The sequence below is a fragment of the Malaclemys terrapin genome, chromosome 1, assembly GCF_027887155.1.
Source record: "Malaclemys terrapin pileata isolate rMalTer1 chromosome 1, rMalTer1.hap1, whole genome shotgun sequence".
Taxonomy (NCBI): Eukaryota; Metazoa; Chordata; order Testudines; family Emydidae; genus Malaclemys; species Malaclemys terrapin.
The window spans coordinates 138,125,486-138,137,499 of record NC_071505.1 but is presented as its reverse complement, the minus strand read 5'-3'; the positions used below and the strand labels follow the sequence as shown (position 1 = coordinate 138,137,499).

At 41.8% G+C, this 12,014-nt stretch overlaps 2 protein-coding genes across 3 annotated transcripts in view; both read right to left on the bottom strand.

The window, feature by feature from the left end:
* The window catches only part of LOC128843613 (ovostatin-like), a 372,466-nt gene that overhangs the window by 225,537 nt on the left and 134,915 nt on the right, over nt 1–12,014 (bottom strand). The gene's annotated exons all lie outside the window — the stretch shown is intronic.
* The window catches only part of LOC128843646 (C-type lectin domain family 12 member A-like), a 28,823-nt gene continuing 17,869 nt past the window's right edge, over nt 1,061–12,014 (bottom strand). For both annotated transcript variants that reach the window (XM_054040642.1, XM_054040650.1), the window contains exon 7: nt 1,061–3,311. In XM_054040642.1, the coding sequence (XP_053896617.1) occupies nt 3,305–3,311 (7 nt within the window). In that variant the 3' untranslated portion in view covers nt 1,061–3,304. The remainder of the gene's footprint in view (nt 3,312–12,014) is intronic.

The window sequence follows — 12,014 nt, the reverse complement described above, 5'->3', positions numbered from 1 at the left end:
GTTTGCAGAGAGCCTGAAGTTGTCACTGTGAGGTGTGAATTCCACCACATCCTCATTAATCTCATTTGGGGCATTAACGTGAGGCCCATTGATGACACTCTACGTGTCAAAATTAATATTTTCATTCTAGATTGAATGAGAAAGTAGATAAGAGTGAAGCTCACAAGAGTGGAAATTGAGAGTTGCTGAAGGGAGGGGAATACGTAAGATAGGAGGAGACGCAGAGAAGTATGACAGAGTGGAACACAGAAAGGAGGATGGAAAAGGAAGTGAAGGAAAAAACAGAAATTGCCATGGTCCTAAAGAGGAGTATATTTTACTACTAAGTGATTCTGAATGTGACAATAAAGCATTGGATGAATACATAATAATAATGAAATGCTTCATTACTATGTAAAGTCCAAATTCTATTCTTGATCTTTGTGCTACACTCTGAATGTCATCAGTGGGTGCTCTACTGTGAATCAAGTGGGTGGGGTGAAGCACTAAATTTACACCCTGATCAGTGGACCACAACTAAAAATGGAATTCAGTCCTGTGTGTGTGTGTGTGAGTGAGAGAGAGAGACCTCAGGGTACCTAGGACAGAGAGTCTCCTTGTTATCTCCTGCCTCCAGGGATTGGTAGCCTTCCCCATGGTGGCTAGGTATTAGCTCCTGCTACCACCAGCATTTCAGCCACCCAAGTACTCTCCTTTGGGCAATGCCAGCTCTGACTTTGCCTTTCAAGTTAACAATAGGTGTACCCCCGTCCCTGAATCCCCTTGAATAGTTCCCCTGGGATATCCAGTCCCTGACACTGGCTACTCAAATTCCAGATCCTCTACCCCCAAAGGAGGAATGAACGCTCATTTAACAGTTTTTCCTTAAACTACCCGTCCTGTAAAGCACACAGCACTTGTGGACACTTATAATACAACAAAAAGAAGGTTTATTGAAGAAAGGAGAAAGATTCAGCTAGAAACAAGAGAGTGATGGAAACAAATGGTTACAATAAAAAACAAAATCACACAATACAAAGTAGGACCTACACTTCTTATAGTAAGTTACCTTTCCTATCTAATAAAGTAGGTTTCCCCAAAAAATTTCAGCCTGCTGCAGAGATGACTGGCTTCTCAAGAACCAGGATTTAAACATTCATAAAAAGTGCCCCAGTGTTATAAAATGTTTCCTCAGTGAATGGATCCAGAGTGCTCTTGCCCTCTGTGTTATATTGAAACACTCAGGCAGACCTGGGCAACCCCATGAACTTCACAATAGTAACTTGTTGGAACTTAACAGTTCTGTTGATGATGCACATAGGGAACAGCTCCCGCTTCTTTTGCAGGGTAAACAGCTGTAAAAATTGGTATAGACTGACATTTGTCCCTCAGATCAGCAGCTCTGACTCTGCATATGCACAAGTAGTAGAGCTTCTCAAAGCAGACTCTCACTTTAAGGGAACTAACCTTATGTTACAAAGGCATTACTGATTCAATATAAACACAAGAAAGAAACAAATTGTGTGACAGAAGGGAACAATAACATGTTTCTCCAGTAGAACTGCATTGTTCAGAATGAAATACAAGAAAAGAGGAACTAAGATAGGTAGACTGCTTCAACATCTGACCTCAGCCCAGACACAACTGTCAGCAGCAGGCTGAAAATGTCTTGCAAAAGCTGTATTTGTTGAACAGAAACTGGCTTTATGTGGTCAGACTACATAAGTAAATTATGATTTCTGAGTGGAAACAGATTTTGGATATAAGAAGTGTACTTCTCTTCTGACTGCTGCAAGCCTGTTTTCCTGGTAGGATCACAGCAAAGGAGATGTCACCAGACCACCAGGCAGAATTTTATACAAGACGAAACAGGAGGGCACGTGTTTGTTTCTCTTCACCTATAGCCAAAGATCATTTTAATGGAGACCTGAGTAGATGAGGGCCTCTCAAGACTTTGCTATGTTGCAATATCATCAATCTTCTCTTTCACTATTCTTACCCTTTTTCAAGATGTGCTTGTGCCCTTTTGTACCTTGAATCCCAGTGAAGAATTGAACCTAGAGCTCCCACAATCTAGGGGAGTACCATTAATACCTGGAGTGTTAGCCAACCTTAGGGATCAAGTTTTCTCTACTCTCTATCTGCCCCCCCCTTTTTTTTTTAAACCAGAAATTCCATGCTAGACCCACCATCCCTTCCAATGAAAGATCTGTCAAAAACTGATATTTTTTTCTGCAAACAGATTCAGTATTGACATTTTACAACAAAAAAGTTTCATCAAAAAATTCCTGACTAACTCTACAGATTTCATCAGTGAGAGCTCCACTATGGATTGAGGGATGTTTGAAATCATATTTATACATGGACCTGTGGACCACAATTAAAAATGGAAGTCAGCCATGGCCACAGCATGAGTGTTATGCATATACCCTAATCCTTGTGATCCCCATATCTACTGGAAGTGGCTTTTTCAGAATTATAATTGTCATCACTATCAAAAGATATAAATGTATTCATGACAATGTTTGCAAACGCTGGACTGCACGTCTATTCAGCATTGTTCACAGTACTTTCTTCTTCCTTTTATGATCCTGCAGTTTTGTTTGTGTAAACATTAATGAAAAGACAATTTGGGGCCCTTGTTAAAGTTCATTTAATCAAGAAACAAAATGTATTCAAGAGTAGATCATGTCACTTAGTAAGAGCCTTGGGTTGGTGACCATACCAGGGAGACCTCTACTCTTTCTGATCTAGGGAGGGGGAGCGGACATCCAGAGTCAAAGCTCCCATGGTGAAACTCCCCTGCTACCACCCAACTCTGGCTGAAACCAGGGCCTGTTACATGGTGCACCCCAACTGGTCTCTCTCGGCACAAGAGCACACAAGAGTTTTCTATTCTGCAGACAGAGGGTGCCCTGGAAGTAAAAGATATTTTGTATTCAAATTTTTAAATGACACCTCACCAAAGATCAAAGAACATGTACAATACAGAAAAGGCCCTCAAAATGATTTATCCACATGTGGTAGTATATAACAAACAAAAACACGACAGGAGATAAAGTATGCAACATTTTAAAAAAAGAGTACAATACAAATTGTACAAAATTCAACTGAAATCTACATTTAAGACCCACCCCAACTTTTGACAGCAAGACACCACATCAGCCCACTCTGCCCCAGATACACCAGTGCAACATCTGTGAAGAGGAGCCCTCGGTTGGATCTGCGAGGCAGTACATTTCAGAGAGGAGAGCCTTTCAGTGAGAATCCAGCAAACCTAGACAAATGGATCTGGAGACTGTCAGCTCATATGTTTCACTGTATTTCATGCTCTGGGATAAAACAAAGGAAAGAGCTGGTCAGTATGGTACAAAGCATCCAAATCAAAATTACCTTTTCAGACTAACACTAACACTTTGAATTGAGTCTGGCAGTGCAGTCTCTTAGAATCATAGAATATCAGGTTGGAAGGGACCTCAAGAGGTCATCTAGTCCAACCCCCTGCTCAAAGCAGGACCAATTCCCAACTAAATCATCCCAGCCAGGGCTTTGTTAAGCCTGATCTTAAAGACCTCTAAGGAAGGAGATTCCACCACCTCCCTAGGTAACCCATTCCAGTGCTTCACCACCCTCCTAGTGAAAAAGTTTTTCCTAATATCCAACCTAAACCTCCCCAACTGCAACTTGAGATCATTACTCCTTGTTCTGTCATCAGGTACCACTGAGAACAGTCTAGATCCATCCTCTTTGGAACCCCCTTTCAGGTAGTTGAAAGCAACTATCAAATCCCCCCTCATTCTTCTCTTCTGAAGACTAAACAATCCCAGTTCCCTCAGCCTCTCCTCAGAAGTCATGTGCTCCAGACCCCTAATCATTTTTGTTGCCCTCCGCTGGACTCTTTCCAATTTTTCCACATCCCCCTTGAGCTCAGGGGGACTGTGCATTTGTTTCAATCCTAAATCAACATCATATGAGACAGTGGCTACTTTCTTCATTGCCTGAAATTTCTGAGTGGTTTCAGAAGTAACCCCAAGAAACATTAATCACAGAACGATAAACATTATGATAACCCTAAAAGTATTCAACTTGTTTTAAAATCCAGCCACAATATTTAACTCTTTTAGCCCGAGGAAGTGAGATACAGAGGTGTTTTATACACTCTATTAAGAGGGTCCTTCATTATGTCACACAGTATTACAAGATGTAAAATAAAGATCTAATCATCAGAAAATGAATATCAGAGTACTTTCTGAATCTTCATTTCTCACAAAATGGTTAAACTTTCTTCATAATTCAAATCCCTCCAGAATCTTAAAGAGCTACATATACATAATTTGGATAAGTGATGACTGAATAGTAGGGATACTGCCACCTTCTACAGGTGTGTACAGAGAGTCAGAGGAATTTGTTTAGGGTTGCTGGAGGATTTAATAGATGTGTGAAAAAACATAGGGGAATAGAAATGTTTAGGTTAGCGATCAGGAAATTTTTTGCAGCAGTGCAATCAATGAAATTGCAGAATAGAGTCCTGAATGAAAGTGGTTGAAAACTCATCACCTGAGTTAAATCTGCAATAGACAAATCTCTGACAAATAGACAATGGGAGACAATCATATGGGCTTCCAGGGCATGAATACGATGTCACCCTATAGCTCTTTCCATATCTTAGTTCAACAGCTTTATAATTTGTCTGGCTTTGCCAGTTTCAATTTGGTATCCATTGCACATTTCAGAGCTGGATTGACAGACTTTGTGCATTTTTGGAGGTAACACACTATGTGTGTTCCCTTAGTAATGTAGTTTTTAAACAGAGGTGTCCTAAAAACAATGAAAACGGAGATTCTGATTTGGACTCTGATTACACACCTATTTAAATCACCATTTGAAATTTTTGAAGAATCAAAAAACTAACAATGCAGAGCACACAGAAGATCACCCCACAGCTGATAAAAAATCATTTCATATAGATAAGCCACACTTCCCACTGTTGTCTGTCTTTAACCTCAGCTGGATGGCTGCCTTCTCACAGATCCAGAATTTTTTCTCTTTGCAATCCTTATCAGCATAAACATACCAGTTATCAAACAGATATGCACAGTGTTTGGCAGGTTGGTAAACATAGATCCTAGAAACCAAAGCAATGTTTCACTACATCATGGCATGTTTGAGTTACACACATGGCCATTTCTAGACGAGGCCATCTCCACAAGAACTGTTTGCGTCACATGATTCTCCAAACTGTTGACTCCATGAAACTCCAAACTCCATACTGAACCCTAGGACAATAGACTTGACTGTAAAGTGCTCACAGCCCTGCCACCCCCTTGAGTAGTGATAGAACCTACAGATGGAATCTGAGATGTGTCACCCAGATAGCAGTGGAGACACCAACATCTAGGTCACTGAACCCAACACCACAGTGTTTCTAGGTACAGCCAGAGCTAAAAACCAGTGTAACGCTGACCCACATGGGAATCGGCAGGGGGGATCAAACCTAGAACCTCTGGAGCTAAATGCATGAGCTTCTAGTGCATGAGGTAAAAGACACCTCTCTCTTAGCCAAGTCTGTAGCAGGTTCATCAATCTCTAGCTGGCCTACCAGCACTAGACAGGGGCAGAGCACCACTCTGAGTAAGCAGGAGGTTACAGCAATGATCTGGGAATCAAATGTGGGTTGCCCAGAGGAGGCAATACACCGCACTAATCCCACAGTGCATCAGGAATAACCTCCTCAGCACTCCCATCTCCCATTGGTGCCAGGGAAACAGAAGCTGGAAGGCATTTCCAGCTTCTCAGCAAAGCACTGTATATTTTCCTATGTGGAAGGGGGAGGCAGGGAGAATGACTGAATTAGAATAATAGAATCACAGAAGATTAGGGTTGGTGAGACCTCAGGAGGTCATCTAGTCCAACCCCAATGAAATCATCCAAGCCAGGCTTTGTCAAGCCGTGCCTTAAAAACCTCTAAGGATGAAGAATCCACCACCTCCCTAGGTAACCCATTCCAGTGCTTCAAAACCCTCCTAGTGAAATAGCTTTTCCTAATATCCAACCTACACCTCCCCCACTGCAATTCGAGACCATTGCTCCTTGTTCTGTCATCTGCCACCACTGAGAACAGACCAGCTCCATCCTCTTTGGAAACCCCTTCAGGTAGTTGAAGGTTGCTATAAGATCTCCCCTCACTCTCCTCTTCTGAAGGCTAAATAAGCCCAGTTCCCACAGTCTCTCCTCATAAGTCATGTGCCCCATCACCCTAATCATTTTTATTGCCCTCCGCTGGACTCTCTCCAATTTGTCCACATCCTTTCTGTAGTGGGGGGGCCCAAAACTGGAATCAGTACTCTACATGTGGCCTCACCAGTGCTGAATAGAGGGGAATAATCACTTCCCTAGATCTGCTGGCAACGCTCCTACTAATGCAGCACAATATGCTCTTAGCCTTCTTAGCAACAAGGGCATACTCTTGATTCATATCCAGCTTCTCATCCACTGTAATCCCCAGGTCCTTTTCTCCAGAACTGTTGCTGAGCCAGTCGGTCGCCAGCCTGTAGTGGTGCATGGGATTCTTCCGTCCTAAGTGCAGAACTCTGCACTTGTCCTTGTTGAGCCTCATCAGATTTCTTTTGGCCCAATCTTTCAATTTGTCTAGTTCACTCTGGACCCTATCCTTATCCTCCAGCGTATTTACCTCTCCTCACAGCTTAGTGTCATCCACAAACTTGCTGAGGGTGCAATCCATCCCAATATCCAGATCATTCCTCATGATGTTGAACAAAACTGGCCCCAGGACCAACCCCTGGGGCAATCTGCTTTATACCAGCTGCCAACTAGACATGGAGCCGTTGATCACTGCTCGTTGAGCCCAAGGATTTAGCCAGATTTCTATCCACTTTATAATCCATTCATCCAATCCATAATTTTTTTAACTTGCTGGCAAGAATACTGTGGGAGACTGTATCAAAAGCTTTGCTAAAGTCAAGGTAGATCACGTCCACTGCTTTCCCCATATGCACAGAGTCAGTTATCTCATCATAGAAGACAATTAGGTTGGTCAGGCATGACTTCCCCTTGGTGAATCCATGTTGACTGTTCCTGATCACCTTCCTCTCCTCCAAGTGCTTCAAAACGGATTCCTTAAGGACCTGCTCCATCATTTTTCTGGCGACTAAGTTAAGGCTGACTGGTCTGTAGTTCCCCAGATTCTCTTTCTTCTATTTTTTTTTTTTTTTTTTTTTTTTTTTTTTTTAAAGATGGGCACCATATTTGCCTTCTTCCAATCATCCGAGACCTCCCCCGTTCGCCATGAATTTTCAAAGATAATGGCCAATGGCTCTGCAATCACATCAGCCAACTCCCTCAGCACCCTCCAGTGCATTGCATCTAGCCCCATGGACTGATCTGGTAGCCGTGTTCAGGGACTGCATGCCAGATTGGGTCCTTCAGGTGAGTTCATGCAAAATATGAAATTGCAGAACTACTGTCACTGAAAGAAGTCTCTGTACCAGATGACCAGAAGGTAGCTACTGTAATGCCAGTCCTTAAAAATGGCTCCAGAAGAGATCCTGGCAATGTCCTCTCATGAATCAGTAATTGGTTAAAAGACAGGAAACAAAGGGTAGGAATGAATGGTCACTTTTCAGAATGGAGAGAGGTAAATAGTGTGGTCCCCCAGGGATCTGAACTGTGTCTAATGCTGTTCAACATATTCATGAGTGATCTGGGAAAAAGGAGTAAACAGTGAGGTGGCAAAATTTGCAGACAAAAGAAGATTACCCAAGATAGTTAAGTCCAAAGCAGACTGGGAAGAGTTACAAAGGGATCTCACAAAAGTGTGTGACTGGACAACACAATGGCAGATGAAACTGAACATTTATATAATGAACTACACTTATATAATGATGGGTTCTAAATTAGCTGTTGCCATCCAAGAAAGATTTGGGAATCATTCTGGATAGTTCTCCGAAAACTCCATCTTAATGTGCAACAGTGATAAAAATGTCTAACAGAATGTTAGGAAGTATTAGGAAAGGGTTAGAAAATATCATGATGTCACTATATAAATCCATGGTCCATGTACACCTTGAATTCTGTGTCTATTCTGGTTTCCCCATTTCAAAAAAGATGTAGTGGAACTAGGGCTGTCAATTAATCATCGTTAACTCACGTGATTAACTCAAAAAATAATCTTGATTTAAAAAAATTAATTGTGATTAATAGCAGTTTTAATTGCACTGTTAAACATTAAAATACCATGTAAATATTTTGGATGTTTTCCATATTTTCAAATATATATTGATTTCAATTACAACACAGAATACAAAGTGTACAGTGCTCACTTTGTAGTATTATTTTTTATTAAAAATATTTGCATTGTAAAAATTATAAAGAAATAGTATTTTTCAATTCATCTTGTACAAGTACTATAGTGCAATCTCTTGATCATGAAAGTGCAACTTACAAAAGTAGATTTTTGTTACATAACTGCACTAGAAAACAAAACAATGTAAAACTTTAGAGCCTACAAGTCGACTTAGTCCTACTTCTTGTTCCACCAATCACTCGGACAAACAAATTTGTTTACATTTACAGGAAATAATGCTGCCCTCTTCTTATTTACAATGTCACCTAAAAGTGAGAACAGGCATTCACATGGCACTTTTATAGCCAGCATTGCAAGGTATTGTGACAACATGGCCAATGTAGTATGGTGGGTCCTGCGCTTTTCTTGGTGGGAGGCTAAGATGCCACCCCTTTCCCCTACTCTTGGGGCACCGAGGGCCCCACTAGTGGCCCAGGAAGGTAGTAAAGGAGAGAAGTGGGGGAGGGGTCTGGGTTTGCTCCTTACTCGGAGCCCCAGCCTCTCTCAACCCCTGCAGGTTCTTACCCTTTTCCCCCTTGGGTGGGGTACCTTCAGTCTTTAAATGCTGGGGGAGGGCGTCTCCCTCCCCTGCTGGGGCAGGATCGCCATTACTCTGGTTTTCTGATCTTCCAAGTCTCACAGCACACCTCCAAGCTGCAGTCCTCTCTCCTTCCTCCTTCTCCCCTGACTGTCTGAAGCAGGGGGTTTTATGAGGTTGCTAACAGGGGCTTAATTGACTACAGGTGCTCCAATTAACCTGTAGCAGCCCTCCCTAGTCTACAGGGAACCAGGCCTTAGTTAGCCTAGGGCTTATATACTTCCCCTCTACCACTTTCCCACTGCTCCCTGGCCCTCCTGTATCACAGTATTTACATGCCAGATATGAAGGGGCATACAAATATTTAACATGCTTTGGCCACCATTCCAGAGGACATGCTTCCATGCTGATGACACTCATTAAAAATAATAATGCATTAATTAAATTTGTAACTGAACTCCTTGGGGGAGAATTGTACGTCTCCTGCTCTGTGTTTTACCCACATTCTGACATATATTTCATATTATAGCAGTCTGGGATGATGACCCAGTACATGTTGTTTGCTTTAAGAACACTTTCACTGCAGATCTGATAAAATGCAAAGAAGGAACTGATGTTAGATTTCTAAAGATAGCTACTGCACTCGGCCCAGGATTTAAGAAACTGAAGCGCCTTCCAAAATCTGAGAGGGACGAGGTGTGGAGCATGCTTTCAGAAGTCTTAAAAGAGCAACACTCCAGTGTGGAAACTACAGAACCTGAACCACCAAAAAAGAAAATCAAACATCTGCTGGTGGCATCTTACTCAGATCATGAAAATGAACATGCAATGGTCCACAGTGCTTTGGATCATTATCAAGCAGAACTCATCATCAGCATGGACACATGTCCTCTGGAATGGTGGTTGAAGCACCGAAGCGACGTATGAATCTTTACCGCATCTGGCACGTAAATATCTTTCAATGCTGGTTACGAGAGTTCCATGTGAATGCCTGGTCTCACTTTCAGGTGACATTGTAAATAAGAAATGAGCAGCATTATCTCCTGTAAATGGAAACAAATGTGTTTGTCTGAGCGATTGGCAGAACAAGAAGTAGGACTGAGTGGACTTGTTTTATTTTTAATGCAATGTAATATTTAAGAGCCTACAATTTCTTTTTTACATAATTCTACATTTGTATTTCAACTTTCATGATAAGGAGATTGCATTACAGTACTTTTATTAGGTGAATTGAAAATTACTATTTTGTTTTTTCAGTGCAAATATTTGCAATACAAATAAATATAAAGTGAGCACTGTACACTTTGTATTCTGTGTTGTAATTGAAATCCATATACATTTTAAAATATGGAAAACATCCAAAATATTTACATTGTTTTCTATTATTGTTTAATTGTGCGCTTAATTGTGATTATTTTTTTAAATTGCTTGACAGCCCTAAGTGGAAGGGTTTGACGAAATATGCTGCTGTATTCACACCATACACTATTGTAATAATCTTTGTACAAAGTATACCGTGTAAGGTATTATCTGAAAACCCATAATTTGCTGGTCAGTGTCCTGGTAAAATATGTGTGGTAACATTATATGTGAAGTTATAAGATTCCCCTGTAGCCTGTTATTAACACATGTTCGAAACAATGCATCCTTGCCCAGGCAGGAGTTAGCTCTATCCTGAACAAAGGAAGGATCGTGTGCTAGCCTTAATTTGCATTTAAGCAGTAAACAGAGTCATCAAACTGGAAGGGGAAACAAAGGAAGTTCGAACAGGTGAAAAAGCAGCAGGAAATATCCTTCCACACAGACTCTGTCTCCTGGGTCTCAGCTGGAAATGTTTTTCAAGAGAGGGACTGAAATTATAAAAAGGAGGAACAAACACCCTAAGTGACCACTCGCTCTCTCCCTGCCCATCACATTCTCAGTCCCGGACAAGACAAAGGAAGCAGCCTATCTGAGGAGGGGGTCTTGACCTGAAGAGTTTGATCAGTAACATTGCTGGAAGGATGTGGTGAGAGATTTGGATTGAATCTAATATAGTTTGTTAAGTTAGTCACTAGTAAATGTTTTATATTTATTTTTCTTATAACCATTTCTGATTTTAAGCCTCATTACTTCTGCTCATTTACAATTGATCTCTTTGTAGTTAATAAACTTGTTTTACAGTTTTATCTAATCCAGCGTGATTAGCTTGAAGTGTCTGGATAACTATTTAAGATAATAAGATAGCATATTATTCCCTTAAAGGAATAACAGACTTAATTTTTTTTTTTAACTATTCAGGCGAGGGCTGGTCAGTAGAGTACATATATTTCGGGGGGGAAATTTGAGACTTGGGGGAGGGTGTTGGGATCACTCTGCAGAATACCCAAACTGGTGAGAACCAAGGTGTGTCTGGCTGGCTGCAGCACACACAGTGACTTAAATGCTTGAGGCTGTTTATAAGCAGTCCAGGTTGGAGACTACAGCAGCAAGGTATTGTAAAGGGCACCCCAGGTTACACAGAAGAGGTGACACAGCCAGGGCCGGCTCCAGGCACCAGCTTCTCAAGCAGGTGCTTGGGGCGGCCGCTCCGGAGAGGGGCGGCAGGTCCAGGTATTCGGCGGCAATTCGGCGGACGGTCCCTCACTTGGAGTGAAGGACCTCCCGCCGAATTGCTGCCACAGATCGTGATTTTTTTTTTTTTTTTTGGTTTTGGCTGCTTGGGGCCAAAACCCTGGAGCCGGCACTGGACACAGCCACCCACTAGTCTGAATTGTACCCCAGTAGGTCACAAAGGGCAAGAAAGATGATTAAGGGTATGGAACAGCTTCCATACCAGGAGAGACTAAAGATTTGGGTTGTTCATCATAGAAAAGAGAGAAATAAGGGAAAGAGGGATATGATTAAGGTTTCCAGCTAAGAATGAGCAGAGGGCTAGGCACCTTTCATCAGCATCTCCCATTGGCTAGCTTATGCAGTTCCCTGCCTAGAGTGCTGGCTTTTGTAAGCCCAATTATAAGGTTCCTGTGTCTCCATATATTTTAAATAAGAGTCTAGAAACCGATGTCAGACTTCGGGAATCACAGTGGTTTTCTAGGCACCTCAAAGTTAGGTGCTGTGACACTGAACCATCCCTAACTCCTTTTGTGCATCCAG